Source organism: Trichoderma evansii (assembly GCF_050947405.1).
Source record: "Trichoderma evansii strain SZMC 28006 chromosome Unknown GGI43scaffold_1, whole genome shotgun sequence".
In the NCBI taxonomy this organism is placed as follows: domain Eukaryota; kingdom Fungi; phylum Ascomycota; class Sordariomycetes; order Hypocreales; family Hypocreaceae; genus Trichoderma; species Trichoderma evansii.
The window spans coordinates 2,409,095-2,432,267 of NW_028145205.1; the positions used below are offsets into that span (position 1 = coordinate 2,409,095).

The window sequence follows — 23,173 nt, forward strand, 5'->3', positions numbered from 1 at the left end:
GGACCTGCATTGTTTTGGTGCATCTTGGCACTCGACATTCCGACGCTTGGGCCCGCGAATCGTGCGGCAACCCGCCTGTGATTGGCCGCCAGCACTGCGACCCGCACCAAGCGAAATTACCTACAAGTCTACTTTGCTGGTGGTAGGACTGGCATACGCTAGGATCAGGCTACTTCCAGGCACAGAGGACGCCAAAGCAAGAATTGGGGGGCAGCGAGCACCATAATTAACCACATCCCAGTTGGCAAAAGCCCCGGCATCCTCGTCAGCGTCGTGCAGCTCGGCTTCGGACCCAGGCACGATCCCCAAAAGGCCCTATGCCCGTGCAATGGCAGAGCCCTGTGCCTGTGCCTGTGCCTGTGCCGGCATCTGTACCTGTACCTCGATGCTAGTGCCTGTGCCTGGCAGTAGCAGCAAATCTCAGTGGCCCGGTTCGTCCCTGCGCCTGGTCGGAGAGATTGCATCTGTTGCCCCTTCCTTCGCTTCGCTTCTCTGTCTGCCGTTTGCTCTCTTTCTCTTCTGCCTTTTTCCCATCGTGGCCAGCGGATGTGCGCGCATCATTGCTTTGTTTCCTTTTCGTCGCCATGACCTTTGCCTTCCTTTCTGTTGACTGTTGTTGAGCCATTCCTTAGAAAGGGGGAGTTTTACAAGCGATTTTAGCATTGGAGAAGCGGATACGAGAAGCCCAGCGCACCACGAGCAAACGAAACGAAACGAATTGCCGCCACGGCACTGGTCCTTGGGAATTCCATCTTGCGGTTGATTTTCGTCCTTTGGTTTTGCGCTCTTGACCTCCATTGAGCTCATCCTCCAGTAGCACGGACGGGTGATAAAGGGACATTGGCTGCGACGAGATATTCCAGAAAACGACGACGACGGGCAACGACATATATCCAGGACCCTCAAGATGCCGTCAGTAGGAAGAATAGCGAACTAGATTTTCACTCTCCTCGCCCCCCACGACACCCGGGAACCCAATACAATCGTTATTTCTGGGCACATCATCAGCATTGCCCACCGACATCGTCACAATGACTAGCCACGAGCCTTCACTCCTTCAGGCCCGTGGTGGCGCTCATGCCCACGCTCATTCTTCATACAAACACCGACACGCACATGGCCATGGCCATGACCACCTGCACCACCATTATCCTCATGATGCCGTCTCTGGCCGCCGGCCCGGCGACGGCAAGTCTGATGCCGACCAAAGCCTGGAACTCAAGAAACGAGCCAATGTGCCCGCCGCAGAGGAAAAGTCGGCCGACGGGATAACTCCCACCGCAACGTCTCTCGTTACTGAGGTCATCCAGACCGTTTCAGTCGTTCAGATTGTGGATACCCTTGGATCGCCGCTCGAGACGCAGACTCTCTTTGCTGTACCCAACACTGTTATCATCAACAAGGACACGGGCAAGACCATATCTGCTTCGAATCCGGATCCCACTCCAGCTCCAGCTGCGCCGGGTTCCGGCCCAGATCTCAGCAAAGGGGTCTCATCATCGTCTACTACGAGCTCGCAAGCAAAGGCTACTCCTATCCCGTCGATCTCTGCATCTTCTCCGGCGTCCCTCTCGCCATCCGCTCCTTCTTCATCACCATCAGCGGCCCCTCCACCGGGGTCTTCACCGGGGTCTTCACCAGCGTCTTCGCCAGCATCTTCGCCAGCATCTTCGCCAGCATCTTCGCCAGCATCTTCACCAGCATCTTCACCAGAGTCCTCACCAGCGCCTTCGCCAGAATTTTCACCTATACCTTCGTCAGCGTTTTCGCCTTCGCCAGCGCCAGCACCTTCTCCAGCACCTTCACCGGCCCCCTCACCGGCCCCTTCGATTGGAATTGGTCACCATAACGGAACAAACAGTATGTTGCCTTGCTTGCTTCCATCTGTCACTCGCTACCTCTTTATATGCTAACTTCAGCGTGATAGTCCATCATTCTAGCGGTCATCCAAGCTCAGCCAATTCTATGTTCTTTGCAGAATCTGTAAATGCCACTGCTACATCGACAACGCTTTCTTCGACAACATCGGCGAAACACTCTTCCACTTCGCTGACGACAACAACAACGGCGGAGTCTTCTTCATTTGAGCCTACGTCCTTTACAGAATTAGTAGCCTCAACCATCTCTTCTTTTGAGCCACAGGCTACCGGTGGCGGGTTTGGTGGCGGATTTGGTGGAGGTGCCACTCCGTCCACAGCAGACAGCATGCAACCTACCCCCTCCGCGTCTTCAAACTCAACTGCGAGCGCGCTCTCCCCTCAGCAAAAGCAGGTTATTGGAGGAGTACTTGGAGGCGTTGCCGGCGCCGCTTTCTTTCTTGTTTTGGTCTTGGTAGCTCTGAGGTGGAAGAGGCGTCAAAATAATGCAGCTCTAGCTGCTGGTCAACCTACCTCCGAGTCTCGTGGATTACCTCCAGCCTCCGGCGCTCCCAGTGGAGCTCCCAATGGTGGGGACGGAGGCGGCAGTGGAAGCGCCATGGCTGAAAGATACAGCGCTGCCGCTCTGACTGCCGCTTTCACCGGTTTGGCACCTAAGGGGAGCTCTGCTTCTGCAAATTCTTCAGAGACGGGGGAAAGAGGTTTCTACCGCGTGTCTGGTAGGAAGCTACCCTCAGTCCTGCAAGTAGGTGGGGATGGGTACTCAGATCCTCGTTCGAGTTTCATGAGTGGTACCTCAGACTACTATCGAGGCTCGCAAGCCTTTGACCCCTTCGGAGGACCAGGAACCCGGTTACAGCTAGGAGCTCCCATGCGTCCAGATAGCGGCGTGCCAGTTGTTCGATCCGGCCCGGCTCGCGCTGTGGTTGCAGAAGAGAATCCATTCGCGGACCCTCCAACTTCTCCCCCATTGGCGCGGCCACGCGGGAGTCCACGGAGGGGATCTAGGTTCCAAGAGGGCATTTGATATATATCAAGCTATTACACATATACATACTTGTACAAGTTCATACCCAATACCCATACCGTTCTTGTACATTTTTTATTTCGTTTCACTTCTTTCTCACTATTTCCACGTCACTTTAAACAACATACTAAGAAGAACATTTCCTTTCTGTTGCTGCTGCACTTACCGGGTTGCTCCCCCTCTTAAGGAGTGTCGAGTTTGGATTTTTATTCAGTCGACTCCATCTTTTTTTCTTTTTCTTACATCTCTTTTCAGATGGCGTTGATGTGGGATATGTCGGATTTTCGGGGCTGTTAATTTTGAGGAAAAGGAAGGAAAGGATATAGAAGAAAAGTAAGGGCGAGATTTTTTTTTTTTTTTCATCTGGGAGGACCATTTTCTTTTATACTTGTCTGCCTCTTATCTTTCTTTTTTCTTTCTTGTCCGTCTCTAACGATAGTCCAATTGCATCGGTGGAGATTTGGTGGGAGCGATTCTTACATGTTATACACCTTGCAGTCATATTATGTGTAGTCCAAGTAGGATAATGTAAGTTATCGGAAAATACTAAAAATATTGCATATATGTGGCTTCTTATTGTGTGCATAAATGTTGAGGACTTGCTTGGACTGTGACGTGCTGTTTGGAGTCTGCTGCTGCTTGTTTGCCTTACCCTGCATGCCACGAATGATTCTTGCCAACACGAATGCAAAACGATAGTATGTAAAAAGATGGCGGTTATAGATATCAGATGTCGCAATGCACGCTCCATATGGAGAATCGAGATAGCGCTGCATGGCTGGATCACATCTATACGTCTAGTGTTTGTTTTGAATGAGACGAACGTGGTGGAAATGCGCTGATAAGCAGGCGAGACATTGATGAAACAACAAAAGATGCGTGTGTGAGCGGGCCGGTATCGAGATGAAATATGGGAGGGGCAGCTCAAACGGACTTACCTCGCAGAGTCAACGTTTTTTTTCTTTCGCTGATCGGCATTGAGCAGCACCCCGAGTCATGAGAGCTTGTATATGATTTGTGTTTGATTAGTTTCCACGTGGGCTGTAATGTTGACAGATTCTACTGCTGCGAAAACGAAGACGAATAGGCGCTATGTATAGCACAACTGCAACCTAAATTTAGACACTGTATTATAAAGCTATAATAAGACTACAGAGAAGCAAAGCTTGGACGTGATAGGGCTGATGACCTTGCCAGTGCTCTTTTTTAATATGCTTACTCCGTACCACTGGGGGCTATTTTGGGAGGTACCTTTTGCAAACTCGGGGCTTGATTGGGCTGGGCCGCTTTTTTAGAAGCTGACGGGGGAACGTTTATTGCTACTTTGGCACTAATGCACGTAGTTCTAAAGTTTGGACTGTTTTGTCGAGGAGTTGGTTGGTTGACTGAAGTTTGCCTTTGAAGGATGATGTCGCCGCCATGTGCGTCGCACTTCTTTTGGTAAGCCTGGAGGGGGAAAAAAAGAAGAGAGGTTGATTTCAAATTAGTTCAGGACTTTTGAGTGGCGTTCCTGTTGGTCGGTAAACTTGAGTCTGAAATCTGGCGCGTGAGCACGCGTGTATGTATGTGTGTTTCACATCTGATTTATTCTCGTCGCAGCTAGATGGGACTTTGGCTGGTTCCTGACGGTGGCGGGTGGGGCAATGAAACAAAAACGAAGAGAATGCGAATAAGAAGGGGGGGGCCTGTGTGGCCTGTGTGGCTGAAGATTCTGTTGTATTGTCTCTTTTATTTTTGTCTGGGCCTATAATAGTCAATAGAAGTTGGAGTATTAGTGGGCAAGTCCGCCAGCCCATTGCTAAGGTCGATATCCAGGTCCGCTCGTGTAAGATTGCTAGGAGGATTTGTTTCCATCTCCGCAATTGCCGCTCCGGGCTTATACGCACTTGTTTTATTTTGTCTTGTCTCTCTTGTCGGATTGAGACGCCGTTATTGCCAAGGCGGTTTAGAGGTTTAGGGGCAGAGGATTATTGCCACTTCTGTAAATATACAGGTAGGAACCTATACGCATATACGAAGTAGATAGGTATCTATTTGGATACATATATTTCGTATAGAATCAAATGCTTGGTAATGCAGGGGTAGCAGCTTTATAGTACCGGTTTTCTCCGCAAAAGAAGAGAAATTATACCGGTAGATACGGGATACGTATTACGGGGTAATCTGTAATCTATTAGCTGTATGAGTAACCTGCTGGGCTGACGAAGAACCCCGGAATGAATCGAAAGCCCGCGGTCTGGAATGCGGACTCCGAACATGTCCGTTCTGAGCAGGAGGAAGGAGAGAGACGTGTTGAGAAGCTTTGATACGATTCTGTGTTTTGTTTCTGCTGTCACAGGATGCTGCGTATTAGATAGGATCTGACTGGATCTCCTAGCATGGGAGGCGATACCTGGGCCTTGATGGGGGGATAGGGGCGAGTGGAAGAAGAAGATGTAAGGACATCAATAACATCAATTTACTGAGTTGCCAAGATGCGGGACTCGTCTTATTTTTAATCTCTGCTTATACCATCTTATACTATCATGTCGTTGTATGTACAAGCATCACCGCCGTCACAATACTATTGATACACGGGCAGTGATCCATTCAACGTCAGGTCCGCAGCGCATTGACGGCGCCAGGCGCACTGTTACACGGCATGACGCCAGCGGTATCACCTTTTGGCCAAGCCTCTAGGCGTTAGTGGCACTACAGGTCCGGCATGTACTGTGAAGTATTGACTCATTAGCCTACCTAGTGCTTTGGGTTTGCCTCTGCGTCGTCTGTAGCAGCACACGCGCTGTTTCGGGTATTAGTGGGCTGATCCGGACAAAGGCGAGAAACAGTGCCGGGTGTGCATGTGTGTGTGTACAGTACAGCGTGATCAAATGGCATCAAGCGTTGGTTTGTCCATTTGCACTGCTGCTGGTGTAGTCCCCACGGTCGATGGGATTCCTAATCTGGAACGTACATGATTGTAGCGGAATGCTGTAGCATATACTAATAGGTTGGCTGTAGGGAAGAGGCCTGTAAAGGGGACTAGAAGCTGCGGAGAATACGCAATACCCAAGACCCGACACAGCCCTTCCCATCCGCTGTGGGTTTCGGGGCTCAGCCGCTAAGAAAACAGCCAGCCATGTCAGAACTCCAGCAGTGTCCCCGCTTGCTCTTACCCAGTCCAGTAGCACCTGCAGTGGGATTGCCTACTGCCAGGCGCCTGTAATTAATGCTGTCTGTACCTGCGAGTACTTGCGACGAGGATGCGCCGCTCAGTAATCCATCCGAATCAGATCTCCCTCTCACTCACGTTAATCCTCATCCTAAATCCTCATCCCCGTCCTCTCCCAGCCTTGACCTGCTTCTCGCAGATGCGCAGCCCAACACCGCCTCGCCGAATCTCTTTTTAAGGCAAAAGCGAGTCATCGCGTCACACCCTTCTTTCCAGCGCAAGTCATATTAATTTCCCGCACGGCCCTCGGCAGCGGCTCTGCGTAACCGTCACACACAGACAGGCAGACGCAATCGGCCATACGCAGCCAGTCAAGCCTTTCCCTGGATATACTGTCAATCTTTTGCTTTGCCCCGAGTAGCACAGGCATCTCATTCGGCGCAGCCTTCTCAGTGCAGTACGGCACTTTCCAGTATCATCTCCAGTTCTCCGATGTTATAGCTACGCCTCCGACTGCATATGCTTGTCCTCGCTGATATTTCGGCAACGGCGGCCATCTATTGACATTCCACCTGTGCGAATCGATAACACCCGAAGGCGGGACTCTCTTGGTTCAATTTTATAAGAACCAAAATATACGGAGAAGAGATATATTATTCTCTTTTGCAACATAAATCCCAGTACTGCCGTTTTCGATACATAACATCCGCTCACCACTCACGAAACTCAACTCTATCATATCGTCTTCCACACCACCGCAGGACGGCAACATACATACAACAGGACATCGACGAACCGAGTACTTTCTAGTAGCGAACACGAGAGTCATCGCTTCTCATCCCTCACCACCATGGATCGCATGGGAATGTTCCAGATGCCCCCGTTGGTGGCACCACCGCTTACAAACCAACCTCCCCAGATCTTTGGCTCGTATCTCGCCGATGGCTTGCCACAGCTGACACCGGACATGGCGGCCCAGTTGTTTCCGGATTCTAGCATGATGCTAGACGATAGTCTTGATGCTAAGAGAAGGAGAATTGCTAGGGTAGGTCTTCTATATGCCTGCCGGAGCGATATCTGATATCTATGTTACGCTGGCTTCCATCCCCCCACCTTTCGATTCAGTGTGAGATGCTGATCTAATTTCTTTGTGACTCTTCTCCAGGCCTGTGATCAGTGTAGAAGAAAGAAGATCAAGTGTGATGGCAAGCTGCCGTCATGCACACACTGCACCAACTACAAGACCGAATGTGTCTTTACACAGATTGAAAAGAAACGGACACCACCAAAAGGGTACGACTATCCAATGTTTCTAGTGTTTCACATGATGCTCACATATACCATAGTGCCAAGTATATTGAGGCGTTGGAGAACCGCCTGGGTCGCATGGAAAAACTTCTTCGATTGGCTGGTACGCTTATCTCGCTCCTGTTCAGCGAATGTGGATGTTAACATATATGTTCCTCAGGTATTCTCGAGAACGAAGATGATGATCTCGCCGAACTCGAAAAGAGACTTACCGAAAAGGTACATCAGGGAGGTGCCGCTCCCAGCTCAGGCCCTTCCTCGCCTTCGCATCTTGCGTCAGAAAGTGAGGCCACAGCGTCTCCTAGAAGCTCCGTGACATCGCCAGGTCTACAAAAGGACAAAGAAAAGAGACAGGAGGATAAAAGCAAACTAGGCGCTACACCAGCAAGTACTCAAGGAGAGGAAGAAGTTGAGGCTCTGTCTGAGATGATGTGCTCTTTGGTAACTAATCAATCTGGTGAGACAAGATATATCGGTAAGACTATATATGGAAGCAACGCAACGTCGATGTATATGTCGACTAACTTGACGCAGGCTCTTCATCCGGATTCTCTATTTTCTCGCCAAAGGGCGTCCAGTGGATCAATCACAAGACTGGTGACAATTCCTTCCAGAATATGATTTCCGAAGTGTCGGAAGACGACCACAAATGGACTAATTGGAAGCCCGAGATATTCGGGGACCTTTTCAAGCGACCCGTCTTCCGGCCCCTACCCTCCAAGCCCGAAGCCATGTCTCTGCTCAAAGATTTCTTCGAAAATTTCAACTGCATGTTCCCGCTGTTCCATCAGCCAACTTTCATGCATCTAGTCGAGCGTCAGTATTCCGATGATCCGTACCAGGGGTCCGGCTGGTGGGCAAGTCTCAACTGTGCTTTTGCCATTGCCCATCGCCTGCGTGTCATGAGCAATCTGGTTCCGCAAGAGGAGGATGAAAAAGCATGGGGTTATTTGAAAAACGCCATGGGTGTCTTTTCTGAACTTGCCATGCGCAACACAGATTTGCTGAGTGTTCAGGCACTACTGGGGATGGCGCTCTTCATGCAGGGAACTCCTAATCCTCAGCCGGCCTTCCTCTTAATATCTGTTGCGATTCGACTTTCGCATAGCATTGGCCTTCACAAGAAAGGAACGGGATTCAACCTCAATCCAATCGAAATTGAGCAGCGCAAGAGAGTGTTCTGGATTGCCTACATGCTAGATAAGGACCTCTGTCTTAGAGCAGGTCGCCCTCCTGCCCAGGATGACGATGATATGAACATTGAGCTCCCTGACGCCGACCCGGAAGATAACATTGGCAATATTCCTTTGGCTGATGGAAAGGGCAAAATGAACTTGTTCCGAGTTATGTGCGAATTTGCCGTCATTGAAAGCAATGTATACAAGAGACTATATTCAGCCAAGGCCGCAAAGCAATCCGACGGCGAGCTTCTCGCTACGATTGGAGAATTAGATCAGCAACTGGAGGAGTGGAAGGACAGGATTCCCATCGACTTTCGACCTGAGCATGAAATCAGGGCGTCACATACGCCGCTCATTCTCCACATTGTCATGGTGCATTTTACCTACTACAACTGTCTGACCACAATCCATCGTATGTCAGTACACCATGGCTTTTGGACAAGCCGACTGGCCAACTATGCCATCTCCGGCCAGAATGTGCGGCCGCTGAATCCGAGAATATTTTCGTCTGCTATGCTGTCGACAGCAGCAGCACGAGCATCCATCTCTTTGCTTAAATATGTCCCTCAGGGTGATTTCTCATGTGTCTGGTAAGTTTAAGAGAGGTCCGAAAATCTCAAACAAAGTGAAGCTAACCATTTCACACAGGCTGGTTCTCTACTTCCCTGTTTCAGCGCTGGTTACCCTGTTCGGAAATATCCTACAGAATCCTCTCGATCCGCGCGCGAAATCAGATGTTAAACTAATGAACCTTGTCGTCACGTTCCTTTCTATGCTTGGCCAAGAGGCGGAGCAGGGAGGAGTCCACAGAATGTTGGGCGTGTGCTCTGAATTCTGCCGTATCGCACAAAGCGTCATCGAAAAGGCCGACAGGGAGCAATCTTCGCGTCGAAAACGAAAGGCAGCAGACACTCCAGGAAGCACTGAAGGTCGTAACCAATCTCTGCCGCCTGGTGCCACAGCAGCTGCAGCCTCGGTTAAATCATCGACACCGGCATCTTCTTCCGCACAGGACACACCAAAATCAAGCTCCACGACGGCGGCAACAACACCTCAGGCTCCTGTCCATGACACCTTGTCGCCTGAATTTGTCGCGGCACGGGCTTCGTTCCAGAATGCAGTGAATAAAACGCCGTCAGGTTCATCTCCATTAGCTGACCCGATGCAATGGGGACAAGATTTCCAGATGGGCCAGGACATGGACTTTGATACTTTTGGTGACTTGGCCGGATTGAATAGCGGCCTTCAATCGCCACCACTGCCTGGTAGTGGTACTTTCCAGCAGCCTTTGCTCCCGCAAGACCTCTATTCCATGACCATGGGTCTGGACTGGAACTGGGTTGAGATGAGTGGAGGGGTGTATCCCACGGTAGAGAACGGGAACTTTGGTAACCTCGAGAATACCGGGGTGATTGATCCAAGACAGCAGATGTAATAAACTCGGAATTGATTGATGTTGGAACAACTGGGATTTGGAGTACATCTATGCTTGCAAGACTAATTATGCTTGAAGCTAACGTACATTTTGAGATGCGTGTTGACTCATCTTTTCTTCTTCTTACTTTCGTTTACTCTTTTTTCTTTCTCTTTTACTTTCTTTTTGGGTCAAAGTTTTGCGAAGTTGTTTTGGTAGATGGGAATGGTTTTTGACTTAGCGGTTTTCATGTATTTTAGCACGACTGATGACCGTATTGACTTCTCTTCTCTATCATATATTTGTTGCACCTTGTTTTTTTGAGACTCTTTTGGGATTACTACCATAGAGTGTACGATATTGATATTCTACAGTAAGAAGGGCAACAGTACATGCACTTTTAGAAAATGTGATTTGGATGTGAATTATATCATTTTTATTTTATGTCAATCAACGCTCGGTATCGTATCGCGTTAAGCCCCCTGCCCTCTCAATGATTATTATAGTGTTTTAGCCAGTTTGATACTTGATAAAACAATGCAGCCCAAGTATGCCAATAATATGCTGGGATCCAGCCTTCTTATTGTTTCATCTACTGGTATCTGTGTGAAAAAGCACAAAAAACACAATGAGCCTTAAGCCCTTTCTTTTCAAAGGGGCCGTATAAAGACCAAAAACCCCCACGTCACCCGCCGTTCTCTGTTCCTTTCTCACTGCCGAAGCAGGGCTGAACTTTGTAATCAATACAACAACGGGGGGAACCCTCATGAATGCCCAAGAATGCTAAAACCCTCGTTTCATTCAGCCGTCCAAATCGTTCCGTTTTGCTCGATTTCCCATTTCGTTAAGTTGTGGCTTGTGCTTCTTGACATTCATTTCCGCTGTTCCCCTCATGTCTCTCTTCCTTCCTTTCTTCATTCTCTCCCCCAGTCCCCAATTTTTTTTTTTGGTTTCAAGCTTTCCAACCGCTCCTTTTTTGATGGTCTGCTGAAAGGGAATATATGAGTGAGTAAAAGATAACAACAAATAAACAAAGAACCAGAAAATAATAAAAAAACATGAAAGCAAAAAACATGATGAGACAGAATGTTTGCCCTGTAGTCAAATAAGAATACTGGACAAGTTTTCTGCTCGCCGGGGGAAAAAAAGAAAAGAAAAAAAAAAAAAAAAAAACTATATATATCCCTTTCCCTCTCTCAAACGCCATGCTAGACAAAAACTGCAAAATGGAGGATCAAAATTTCCTCTTTGTCCAAGGATGCAAAACAAAATTGTAAGATATGAAGAACGAGAGGGCAACTCAGCCCGTCTTTTGATCTTCTGTGAGTGCCAAGCCTTCGTGTATCGTGGTATAGAGCTTGTACAAAGTTATCAAATCGTTGTTTCCTGTAACTTTCCTTTTTTTTGTCCTGCCCAAATCATGTAAAGAATTATCATGGACCGCAAATCAAAGACAAAAATAAAGCTGCCGTGGTTCTTTGAGAGCATTGATTTCAGCTCTCTGAGAATTCTCCATCGGTGAACGCTGTCGAAAGGCAAACCGGATTCAGAATGATTGCAGTTGTCATACTCCAACCATTCCAGGGCCATAGCTCGATTGGCGCATAGCGCTCGGGTAGGGTGGCGTGTTTCCTGAGCTCTGCACGGTGTTAGAATTTACCGGCAGTATCGTAATTCGGGGTCTGGCTTGCCTTCTTGCGGCGCTTCTGGCCTCCTTCACCTTCCCCCGTAGAGTAGCCTGTTTCTAGGCCAGTGTCGTCGTCGGGGAAGCCTTCGCCATATCCTTCATAGCTGCTATCACCATAGGACCGCTTCTTGATGCTCCGCTGAGGCCGTGCGGGATTTTGGCCGGGCAACAGTTGAGACTTGGACCTGCTCATGGCGGCCGCCCCAGACATGGATATCAGGGGCGTGTTTGGCGCCGTAGGTTTCGCGGACGGTGCCTTTGAACTATCACCATTAGATGGGCCAATGTCCCCCAACACTGATGAATCCCAAAATGATTTCGGGACCGGGCCCTTAGCCATAGTCAGTGCGCGAGTCAAGGACGATTTGGTTACATCTGATAAGCCATCCATAAGAGACCGGCCCTTGACTTGATGGACGTTCCATTCATGGTCGGGAACCTGCAGCATGGATAAAAAGTCCGAGGGAGCATCGTCGTTCTTCTTGGCGACATCAAAATGTCCAGTGACGCCTAGCCGCTTGATGTGACCCTTATACGTCTTGCGGAGCGCGTTCTTCTCGCCGTTTGGTTTCTCTCTGGCGACTTCGGTGGCCAGATCGACCAAGTCGTACATCTCGTAAAGATCTTCCGATGTCCTAGGAAAAGACTCGGGATGCGCTAAATGGTAGCAGTGTCAATAAAGTAAAGATCTCAGAACAACAAAAACGTCCCAACGACTGTCGAGATCCCGTCTTCCAGGGGCGGAGGAGCGAGACGAGGGCAGCGGAGGGAGTCTTACGAGATTGAAGAAGGAGATATTTATGGCCGACATCTCGGTGCAGGTCTTCGATGGCCAGCTTGTAGTCGTCCACGTGAGCCTTTTTCAGCTCGCGGTCGTCGCCTACATCTTCAAGAGGCCGCTTTCGCTTCTGCGGCGAATCTTCAAGCATCATGGAGTCCAGCTGAGAGGAGCTGCCGTTGACGCTGTGTGCGGGAGTCGGCAAAGTCGTCGTTCCTGTTCCTGCGGCAGCCACAGAGCCGGATGAGCCGAGAGAGGGATCTGAGGAGGTGGCGGGCGAGAATTGCGAGGGGCTTTGGGGAGTCTGGGGATGGAACGACATCATGAACGAAGTCTCCTCGCGAGAAACCGAAGTGGCGTGTCGCGCCAGGCCAACGGCCGAGAAGTCGCTGCGGTAAGGGGAAGGGCCTTTGTTCAGGCGGACGGCGTCATACACTCGTATATTCGTGACGGAATGCCTGGACTTGTATCCCTTGGGGCCTGGCGATGGTTTACGGCGATGCCTGCGCAAAAAACAGGTCCCGTGTCGGCGAAAGAAGAGGAGCAGCCGGGCGCCTTCAGGGTTTTTTTGCCGTAATCGGTAGGGGGCGAGAGACGGTGGATCGCTGGGAGAAATTCGCCGCGGCGCGAGGCGGATGAGAGAAAGCGGATGGCACGCACAAAATCGCGGCGTCGTCGACTCGGCAGGATGACAGGGAGGGCGATTGCAGGGCGACGATGGCGATGATTGAAGCGTTTGAGGGCTGGGAGATGATGAAGCAAAAGGTGGAGTTGGATGGAGAAGCAAAGGGAATCTCCGAGCCTGAAAGACGAGGCAGCGCAGAGAAAGCGCAGGGAAAGCGCAGGGCGGGCGGCACAGGACAGGCCAAACACAGGCGCTGGCTTGCAAGGACTGCCTTTCCTGGCTAAAAGGCTCACTAGTGGCTGTCAGCACTGAAGCGTTCGGCGAGCACAGAAGGGCTTGCGCGCTAAGCTCCAGCGGGTTGGTTCCCATGAGGCGGCGGGCCCGTTTTGGGAGCGCGTGCTGCCGAGGACCTGGCCTTGTGCCTTTGTATGGAACGGAACCGCTGGGGCGTGACAAGCAGGCGCTTAGATGCTTGCTGTCTGTCAATGCCCAAGGCAAGGCAGCTCTTTGAATCAAGGAAGCACAACAAAGCAATGCATGTGCGGCTCTTTGTTGTTGGTACAGTGTCAAAATGATTACCTCGCAGGTACATACTCTCTCAATTTTCTCTATTGCCGCTGTATCACTATTGCTGCTACTACCTACCTTAGTACCTCCACATGCTATCCAGTACTTCGTATTATCTCTGGGCAAAAGGCCTTCAACGGTATGTGCCTGTATGCATGTCTCGGCCCCCTCCAGCAAGTAAAAACTCACCGTTGCCACCGCGAGTCCCGCTCCGCTCCGCCCTTTTCGTCAAAACTGTGAATCACCAGCCTCAACTTCGCAAGCGGTGTCTTGTTTCTCCATGGTTAAAGGCTTATGTAACCGGGTAAATAAGTGGGAACAAGTACCTGTGATGCTCCATAGTGCATAGTAGACGGCTATTACTCGTGGCGAGGTAGCAGTCGGAATTAGCTGCTAAATCCTGGAGAATAGACTTGTATAGCTGAACTGTATACCACTCTGTCTTTCGCTCAGGCTTTTCTACGTTCATCTACTTCCGTATACAGAGACTCTTGCCATTGTCCATTACTTCATCTCCAGACACAGTCTATCGCGTGCCGCTGTAGAAACTTTTAGCACCACCATCAGGTATCACGCCGTACCACACACCGCAACCGCAGGACGCCCGCTAAAATTCCAGCCCGTACCTGCCGTATCCATAAAGCCATTTGCATCACAGGACAAGTCACATGACGTGCGGGGCATGAGAATCTCGGCAAGGCTGCAAAACAAAACTGCACGTCCCCTCTCCTGGGCCATCTTTTTCTTCTTTTTTTTTCCTTTCTTCAACCAAACGACCAGCAATCGATGAAAACAAACATTCGCCGCCGGCCTGTTCTGATCACTCAGCGACAATCCGATGCTGTTCGACGATACTTCGATGCCTGGTCCAGAGCGCACTTTTTACAGCAACCTTGCCTAAAACCATCATCACGAGGGCCCCATCTGCGTGGCTACCATGATGCGATGATGACCTGATGCAAGTGACATATTACTTTCAAAACAACCTACAATTAAAAAAAAGATGAATGGGGTAGAGGGAAAACAGGATGGAGGATAAAGAATGGCCACAATACGTGTCTTGCGTTTGTGTGTGTGAATGTCTTGCCCATCTTTCGTTTTTTTTCACATGCCTGTGATTCACTAGTTGGATGCGATGCTCTCTCTTCACACATACGCACATATCCTTAAATCTGAGCTGCAGCGCCCTTTTTATATTACTGCCTGCATATTATTTATACGGATATCGACAAGGTGAGCCATTTCCGGGCATTGATATACTACTGGAGTTTGTCAACGCATGTCATTCAACTCAATACACCACTCCCCCAACATGATGACACCTTTACATCTGGTAAACCTATCTGCTTTGATGCTGTTTTCAGGGAGTTTTGAATGGCTTTTTTTATGCTTTTTAAAACAACCGTCAACCACTTGGCTGCAGGCGGAAAATCTAGGCTTGACTGATTTTATGATGGTTCTATAGAACAAGGGAATTGGCTGGATATCGTAACTTGCATACTAACGAAGTCATTTATTCAGGTGAGCCTATTATGCCGAGCAACTATTTATCAACCTTCGTGAGACGTAAATCAAGTATCTTGAGTTTATCATTGCTCAAGTCGTAATTCAAAGCACAAGAGATGACTCAATATGCAGTGATTATTGAAAAGGGAATCTCATCGTGCCCGTAGAAAGGAAAAAGGAGCCAGGGGTGAGCACGTCCTTTTCACCCTCTTCACATCTAGAAGCCAAAATCTACGGCAGCAGTAAACATTCGTTACGCAATGACATATGTATATTGTCTCATTGCCATATCTTCGTCCAGCGACGGGTAGCATCCGGCTCCCAAGAAGGTAAATATATATATACACAGATGAATGAAGAAGAAGGTGAAGAAGAAGAGAAAATTGTACGAAAAGGAGAAGGGGAGAGAAGAGAAGAGAGAGGAAGAGGTAGAAAAGAAAAGAAAAGGCTATTACGCTTCAACGTGCACAAAAATCTCCCCAAATATAACCCTCAAGGCAAGGGGTGAAGGGTATGTCCTTGTAATCTATACAAATGAACAGAAAGAATAGAAAGAATGAAAATAACAGGAAAGAAAACCAAAGAAGGAAAAGAAAGAAAGAAAGGAAAAGGAAAGAAAGAAGAAAAAAGAGCAGTGGAAGAAAATAAGGCCGGATGTTAAAAATGGAAATTGCGTTGTTCTGCTCCCGCCAACTCTAAGAGGGTATTTGGTATCTCAAATTCTCTCAATTTCCGCATATGATCCCATCGTGTCGCTCCAGGTCAATTCCTTTCCTCTTTATATGTGTATGATTTTTTTCATGTATAAACCACAGCCTCGTTTTTGCAAAAAACATAGCTTCGATCTTTGCAACCATTTAAGCTGGTTTGGTAGTGCCTGGTGTAAATCGACTTCGCTTTAGCAGTGCGTGACCTGCTGGCTTTCTCAAAAGCCAATAGCTTCTTTGCCTTTTTTCCGGCACCTGCCGGGCCTACCAGGGCCCGTCCGTAAAACATTCCCGTTGCATAAATCATTTGCTGTCCGACTCCGAAAAGGACAAAAGAGATAGAAAAATAGAGGGAAAGGGAATCAACTTATGGGGATGGGCAATGTCGACCTCATCCATGCTGCCGCTAGCCAAACGAAATGCAAATACCTCATAACCGCCCCCTTTCGCAAAACCGATCGGTCGTTCTTATTGCCTCTGGTCGTATATATCCACGTAGCTTCACGATTTTGATTAAAATCGTTTTGGCGGCATGGGTTTGGCTGTTGTTTTCTTCGCCATTCTATTACCTCATTTCATAGGGAAAATTGAGATTTAACGTTATCTTGTGTTATGATGTGAAGGAGGTCTTGGCCTATCCAGGGGTGAAGCCTCCCCTCTGTGGGCTGCATACCCTCGATGCTGGTGATCTGCATAATCAGCTGCTCCACTGGTATACATGCTTCTTCCTTCAGTTCGAGTATCTTGACCATTCAAACCGCTGGGTACAGTTTGAGAAAATTCAGTTGGTCCTGTAGGATCTTGATAGCTTCTTGCGCCTGGTTGGCTACCTGATGCTCGGGACAGTGGTCCTGCTAGAGAAGGTGTTAGTGGAGCAGTTAAAGGAGCAGCTCCGTAGCTAGTTTGATATGTTGCGGATGCTCCATATTGCGACGAAAGTCCAGTTGATCGATGGCCGTTTGGTTGAGGAGAGTGGAGCGATCGATACTGGTCTGTCGTATTCAATGGTAAAGAGGCTGAGGCGGCTCGAAGCCGAGATCCATTCTCTGATGTCTGTTGAAAGTTCGGATAGCTCAATGCAGTCGGTGATGGTTGTGCATTGTTATTGCCTTGAGCACGATAAGTATTAGCTAGGGAGCTCAAGCAACTTCGCGATTTTGAATACAACTCACTCGTATAAGGACTCCGATCCATGCTCCCCGCGTTGCCAGATGTCTGGTTTATTTGATTTGACTGATAGACCAAGGGAGATCTATCAGCCGTATTTGAGTGCGCATTCTGGCCCGAATACATATAGTACGATTGTAGTGACTCAGATCTTGGTCTCGTTGAATCTCGACCGTGAAAGCCTTGAAGTGGCCTGATTCCATGACGATGCGCTTCTAGGGATCCGTGAGGCCCGGCATTTCCGTGAGGATGATAGCGGTCAGTCGTGTGCGGTGATATTGGCGACATTACTCCGGACGAATTTACTGCATTTGGGGGATGGAATCCGATACTGCCAAACGATGGGGTTAGTCCGGTTGGTGATAGATGTTCTGGTGCATCTTGTCCACGCCGAACATCCACCATTAGAGGCCTCATTATTGAAGCATTCGAATATTGAGCCTGAGGAAAATCAACAGGTGGCGCTAATGGCAGAGGCATTCCATGAACTGCGCCGTATGGTGAGTGTAAAGCCTGTATGTTATCAAAATCATCCGGAACGGCCCTCATTTTAATCATTCGGTCACGATCATCAGCATTGAGCCTTTTAATCTTCGCACGTCTGACAAAATGGTTAGATCTCCATATACACCGCATTTCTCTCTGTTAAGCTCTAGAAATATTCCTTTTTGGGCCATCTTACCTGTTTTGAAACCACACTTGCACTTGTCGAGGACTTAATCCGGGGATTTCTCTAGATAGTCGCTCCCTATGCGCAGCATCAGGATGAGGCTGCTTTGCGAACTCGCTAGTTAGGAATCTTGTTTGTTGATGGGTAAGTCTTTGCCGGTATGTTAGCGCTTTATTCGTCACCAGAGATACCCAGAATCCTACCTAAAGCGCTTCATCTTCCGGCGGGCCGCCACTCGTTCTGCTGTAGTTTGCAGTAGCGAATCTGCTTCTTCCTCTGCCATGTCATCGTCAATCAGATCATCTGCATCGTCCTTCGGCACTGCCATGGATTGATCATCTGGTCCAAACGTATTTGAAGGGTTGCCTAAACTTTTGGACATGGCCGTAGCCGTATTGATATGGTTCAAAGGCGCGGGGAGTCTAGTAGTATCTCTACCAGGCGTAAGGGACTCGTCTAGCAGAAGTGGAGCTGCCTTCATGCCTCTCTCTTCATCCTTTCTCTCCGATGGTTCTGCCGCTCGGGAAGGGTAAGTGGTGTCCTCTGCTCCTACACGGTAAATATTATGGCGTGAATCAGGTGGCAGCGCCGGTTGTCTGTCAGTTTGGGCTTCCAGCCGAAGGTTCTCGTTCCCTACCACGGGCTGTGGCTGGATTACTCCCGAGCTGGCATGGTTCGATTCTGAAGATTGAGCATAGACCGATCCGGTGGGCTGCGGCAGATACGGATACTGGCCTTGCCAGTCTGGCTGTGTTGGGAGCGAGGCGTCGTACTGGTCTGACATGCGTGGACTGGTTGGTACTTTGCCAGTGGGAGGAAAATATTTGCCAAAGGACCAGTGGCTATGTTCGGAGTCGGAAGGTCTAGTGACGAGCATTGGAATATGTTTTTGGATCTTCGGATGAACAGGCGCCAGTAGAGCCACCCGGGCGTCTTCTTCCACAAATATTTGAAAACGTTGCCAACATCAACTCGATAAGAGGTCGATAAAATCGCCAGTAAACTGCTGATAGATCCAAGCTTCGAAACAGGCAAATAGCTTACGAGTTGTTGATAGATTCTCCGTGGTAACCGCTAATAGTTGCAGGTGTTACTGTTTAACTTGTTCCTTCCGCTCGCGAGTAGTGTAGTGTAGACCAGAAACTTGAAACGAATCAACCAGATGAAGTGATTTATCACAAAGAACAAGCTTAGTTATGCTAAAGAGCAGCTGCACGAAATAAAGGCCGTGCGGATTTGATCTGGTCAGGGTTGAGGGGGCGGGAACCTTTCGAAAAGAGGCTGCCTTTGATGTCGCCCAGCGGGAGGGCTACAATACAGTGGACGTATCCCTTTGGCCGAGTTAGCCAGGACAGAAGCAGGTAGTTAGCCGCTTGCAAGAGCGAGAGAGCCAGTGATCAACCCCCCTGTCGAAGCAAAGTTAGGGCATGAGTGGCAATTCAAGTTCAGGTCGCAAGACTGATTTGAAGGGGTAGCATCTGGATTAGTTCCAGGTTCCACGAGGTAGGATTGGGGATATACTTGTATGGTGACATGAGAGCTCAAGGACCATATACTAGGCGCTTTTAGTGGGGTTAAACCTCGATATGGGTGTAATCGATGGTCCTGGAATCATCAGCTCGCATATATGCCTCGTACAGGTATGAGGTGCTGGGTCCTTTCCAGATGCTGGTAGGATGGCCGACTTTTCCCAAAGCCTGTAAGCTCCAGATCTTGTCAGAGAGCAAAGTACTCGTAATATCTGTAGGGAGGGGTGTCAGAGAATTGTCCGGACAGAATACGGTAAAAATGGAGGCTGCCGCTACACACAAATGTTGATGGAGAAGAAGCTGTGGGGGGGTGTCTCCGTACCTGGTACCTGATGAAGGAGGATGGGGTGGGCGAGCATATGCAGCTTGGAAGCTTCTTGATTCGAAAAGCCGCACTGTAATAATGGGCCAGCACTACAGAGCATGCACTATTACCCTTGCGGTTGTCGGTTGAGCTACCAGGAGTCTTCCGTGTTCCAAGATCGGGAAAGAGGGCCCGCTACCAGGAAGGGTATAATTGAGAACGGCCCCTTGTCTGTTTCTTGGTCGAACTACTACTACGACTACTCCGTACTCTGAGTATAAGTACATATAGCCAACTACGAAGTAATGTCTTGACTTCAGCGAAAGGCTAGTGGCAATAACTCACTGGCGATGACATCTCTTTCATCTCTCCAGTTGAGAAGGGCGATGGACGATGAAAACAAAGGCTCTATTGGGGGCAGCAGTAGAGCAAGCCGAGTAGGTACGAGCATCCTGAAAAATGCGTGTCGGCCGAGAAGGGGGGACCGTTCAGAGACGCCGATGCAGTGATCCGATACACATTCTTGCTTCGGGTGTGCAAAATCAGACCCATCAGGACACCACGTCCAGTTTTTTTTCGTCTGCACGAATCTGAACACCTCGACTGTTGTAAAAATGCCATTCTAGACCGTCGGTTTCAACAGCGAGATACGTCCGCGCGCAAGCATAAGCTGAAGTGGCCTTCTTCTATCCTGGGTGCCATGGCATCAGTCTCATTAGCCAGCAGTTTTGCATGTTTGACAGGGTTCATAACAAGGTGAAAATCAACAGCAGCAAAGAATAAAATGGGAATCGACTACCAGACGGCACCTCGGCTGGGCTATTCCATGCTCCTGGAAAGTAGTAGCACGTTGTTCTAAGTCAACTCCACAGACGAACGCATGACCGTCGCTCGAGGCGTGTTTTGGTACTGAGCCAACGGGCTCTTCAACGGGCCACAAAGCCCATTGTAGTCGAGGGCATAGCATGTACAACGGCAAGGGGCTAAAGAAACGCAAAGGGTTGACGCCCGGGGGCGCGCATATCGGTGAGCATGGGACTGCCATCGAGGACAGGGGTCACCAGCGGCAAGCAACAAGAATCCGCAGGGCCTTGTAAGTGGGGGACCGCCACAATTTCGAATGCAGGTAATAGTTACAGAGGATCAGGTAGCAGTGGAGCTGTGGCCTTCTGGCATTCAATCAGAAAGAACAGCTATGAGGATGTAAAGGCGGATGTTCTTGGTCATTGTTCTTCTGCCGTAACTGGAAGAGGGTGGGAGCAGCACTAATATGCCCAGCCTCGTTTCGCTTGCTCATGCAGACAATCAATTGGGCTAGGAGAACATGTGAAGCGGATGACGCTTGGGAAAACTGCAGCACTGATGCAGCTCAGGTATCCACACCTCCTCCCGAGCGTGGCGTAATGGCGCTAGAAGCCCTCTCACTGCAGAGTTGTGCCTAGCACATGCCTCCTTAGCTCTCATACGATGGAGGCAAAGCAGACGGCATTTGCGGCCAGGGCTAATTGGATTCTCATCTTGGATCAGGCTGAAGCGGGAAAGCTGCATCCCTCGGTCTGACCACAATAGTAAACGGCGAGGGGGAGGGGCATCGGCACTGATATTGGAGGGACGCAGTTGGTTTGTCGTTTTAAGAGCATCGCCAGGATATCTACACATAGATTAATTAGTGAGCGGAACAATTACAGGGCAACGCTAGTACCACCCGGACATCAATCTAAGAGTCACAAGCCTTGCTCGTGGAGGCATGTATGTATGTACATATATGCAAGTACGAGTATTCAGGCCATACTTCGTACGAAGTGCTTGTACATAGGCTGAGAATGGCTATGCGCCGGTGCAACCGGGCCAGACTTAGTGGGGCCAGCTCAAGCCGCAAGGTGTGGCTCGTTCAAGGTGCTCATTCCGCGTAGCATTGCTCTCGTGTGTGTATTTCGTGCATGCGTTACCTGCCTACATTTAGTCAAAAGTGAAGACAGCAGCGCGATAATGCACGGAGCTTAGTCGCTTCAACTAGGAGGTCTAGTCGCAACAGCACGGTCATGCCAGTAGCAGTAACAGTACTATTTTGAAGAGTATACTCGCAGAAGCAGTACTTGTAGTACTCTTGCTACTCGTATGCTGCTGTTTCATCTCAAACCGGGGTGGCTGGACAAACTCACGTTTCTAGCTTCCCCAGGGGTAGTTGCAAACAGAAGGCTCAAAAACGTCGCTGTCCTCGGTAATTGGCAGGCCCACGGCTCGTTGAATCGTTGTTTTACTTTGTATATCCCGCTTGTGCAGATATGTAAAGGCCATGTGTGAAGTATTACCGGTCTCTGGCCGACCTCTGCCTATTCCTAGTAAAATCACATCAGCGTCAGCAAGGACCCATGATCGGAACAAGCATTCTCCCGCAAAATCCAAGGCTTGCAAGTACCATATACGTACACGCGTATGTGCAATTTGCTCGTACAATCTGAGATTGTAGGCATTTCAATGTCGCGCAGATATTTTGTAATGAAAGGAGGAGACGCCATGTCGTTTCAAGAATGCCTTAGCAGCAGTGGATCTCAGGGTCCGGGCGGCTTATGCTGTCAACGGAAACAGGAGTGAGATTCTAGAAGACAGAGACGCTCCACCATACAAGCAGTATAATGAGACGCCATGAAAGAGAAAAAAAATCTACTCAAACATCGAGCCTGTTGGAATAAGCATGAATTCCAGAAATACGGCGGCGTGGGGCAGTGATTCGGGGGGATGCGGTGATCGATGGTGCTAGTATAAGCTGAATTGCCAGCTATCAGTAGCATATTGTACGGAGTAGAGACCTGCAGGTCAGACAATAAGCCCTCGCGAATCTGTCAGGTTGCTGTTGCTGCCCCTGTTGAAACAGCTGCGCATGACTGAGAGTAGCTCTTCTTGTCATCGTGCTTCGTGCTTCGTGCCCTATTCTACCGCCGATGGTGTGTGCTAGCAGCGGCAACAGTACGAAATAGTAGCATGTACGAGCTGGGACACATTCATAAGAGGTCGCACGCGGCACGGCGCAGCTAAGGCGAGATATCACATAGCCCCTGGCGAGGATCCCTCGAAGCTCGCAGGCCTCTGCTGCTCAATCGTTGACGTATCTATAAAGTCATCATATATTACAGAGCAGCATCTACTCGGCGGAACGAAATACGCACGTTGTATTAGGCAAGATCCGACCACATGGCTTTTCGTGCCAGGTCTCGGATGGCCGCCGGCCACGCGGACGCAAGTAGCCGCCATGTCGGAAGTGGGAAAGCCTCAGGGCCACTTGGCTCGCTGGGCATGGGTCGCCGTGTTTGACGCGGCGGGTCTGGCGGTTTAGAACTGGAGATTTGGTGGTTCTGCTCCCTGTCTGGAAGATGGAAAAAGGAACCCCGGTCAGCTGTGGCACGACTGTGCAAGTGAGTTTCTAGCTGCCGCTGTTGTGAAGCAGCTAGAGAATGAATGGATCACCCGATGACCCATGGCAGGCCGCGACTGTTGAGAACGGCCGAGCTGGCATTGTCGTCGACTCTCTTTTCTTTTCTCCCAACGCTCGCAAAGTGTGTAGAGGTTGGTAGTCGGCACTGTACTTGTAGACCCCAAGTCTAGGAACAGATAAGAGCGGAGCAAATGCAGTAAAGAACCGGCTTTGGGTCTTGGTTTTTTCGTCATGTGCATACG

General features: G+C 49.4%; 6 protein-coding genes across 6 annotated transcripts; 3 read left to right on the forward strand and 3 right to left on the reverse strand.

Annotated features, from left to right (window-relative positions):
- The first annotated feature begins 1,873 nt into the window (after positions 1-1,873).
- Positions 1,874-3,095, forward strand: GGI43DRAFT_24928 (uncharacterized protein). Its single transcript, XM_083200796.1, has one exon. It carries the CDS (start codon positions 1,966-1,968, stop codon positions 2,902-2,904), a length of 939 nt encoding a protein of 312 aa, XP_083066405.1. The 5' UTR covers positions 1,874-1,965; the 3' UTR covers positions 2,905-3,095.
- GGI43DRAFT_24929 (uncharacterized protein) lies at positions 3,096-3,819 on the reverse strand. The gene has a single exon (XM_083200797.1). The coding sequence runs from the start codon at positions 3,653-3,655 to the stop codon at positions 3,287-3,289; it is 369 nt and encodes a 122-aa protein (XP_083066406.1). The 5' UTR covers positions 3,656-3,819; the 3' UTR covers positions 3,096-3,286.
- Positions 3,820-4,044: 225 nt separating this feature from the next.
- Positions 4,045-4,734, reverse strand: GGI43DRAFT_391214 (uncharacterized protein; the record flags this gene model as incomplete). The annotated part of the gene is made up of 1 exon (XM_083204414.1): positions 4,045-4,734. A coding segment is annotated over exon 1 (313 nt), but the record flags the coding sequence as incomplete, so codon positions are not given.
- Positions 4,735-6,626: 1,892 nt separating this feature from the next.
- GGI43DRAFT_24959 (transcription factor domain-containing protein) lies at positions 6,627-10,064 on the forward strand. Its single transcript, XM_083200803.1, has 6 exons — positions 6,627-7,100; positions 7,221-7,348; positions 7,402-7,466; positions 7,524-7,838; positions 7,898-9,134; positions 9,193-10,064. Exons 1-6 carry the CDS (start codon positions 6,906-6,908, stop codon positions 9,977-9,979), a joined length of 2,727 nt encoding a protein of 908 aa, XP_083066408.1. The 5' UTR covers positions 6,627-6,905; the 3' UTR covers positions 9,980-10,064.
- A 4,595-nt stretch (positions 10,065-14,659) lies between these two features.
- GGI43DRAFT_25018 (uncharacterized protein) lies at positions 14,660-15,774 on the forward strand. Its single transcript, XM_083200809.1, has 2 exons — positions 14,660-14,848; positions 15,268-15,774. The coding sequence occupies exons 1-2, from the start codon at positions 14,746-14,748 to the stop codon at positions 15,627-15,629; spliced, it is 465 nt and encodes a 154-aa protein (XP_083066409.1). The 5' UTR covers positions 14,660-14,745; the 3' UTR covers positions 15,630-15,774.
- A 507-nt stretch (positions 15,775-16,281) lies between these two features.
- GGI43DRAFT_25000 (homeobox domain-containing protein) lies at positions 16,282-18,890 on the reverse strand. The gene is made up of 4 exons (XM_083200808.1): positions 17,869-18,890; positions 17,678-17,815; positions 17,001-17,596; positions 16,282-16,937 (listed from the first exon to the last, which is right to left on the reverse strand). The coding sequence occupies exons 1-4, from the start codon at positions 18,540-18,542 to the stop codon at positions 16,429-16,431; spliced, it is 1,917 nt and encodes a 638-aa protein (XP_083066410.1). The 5' UTR covers positions 18,543-18,890; the 3' UTR covers positions 16,282-16,428.
- Between the last annotated feature and the right edge of the window lie 4,283 nt (positions 18,891-23,173).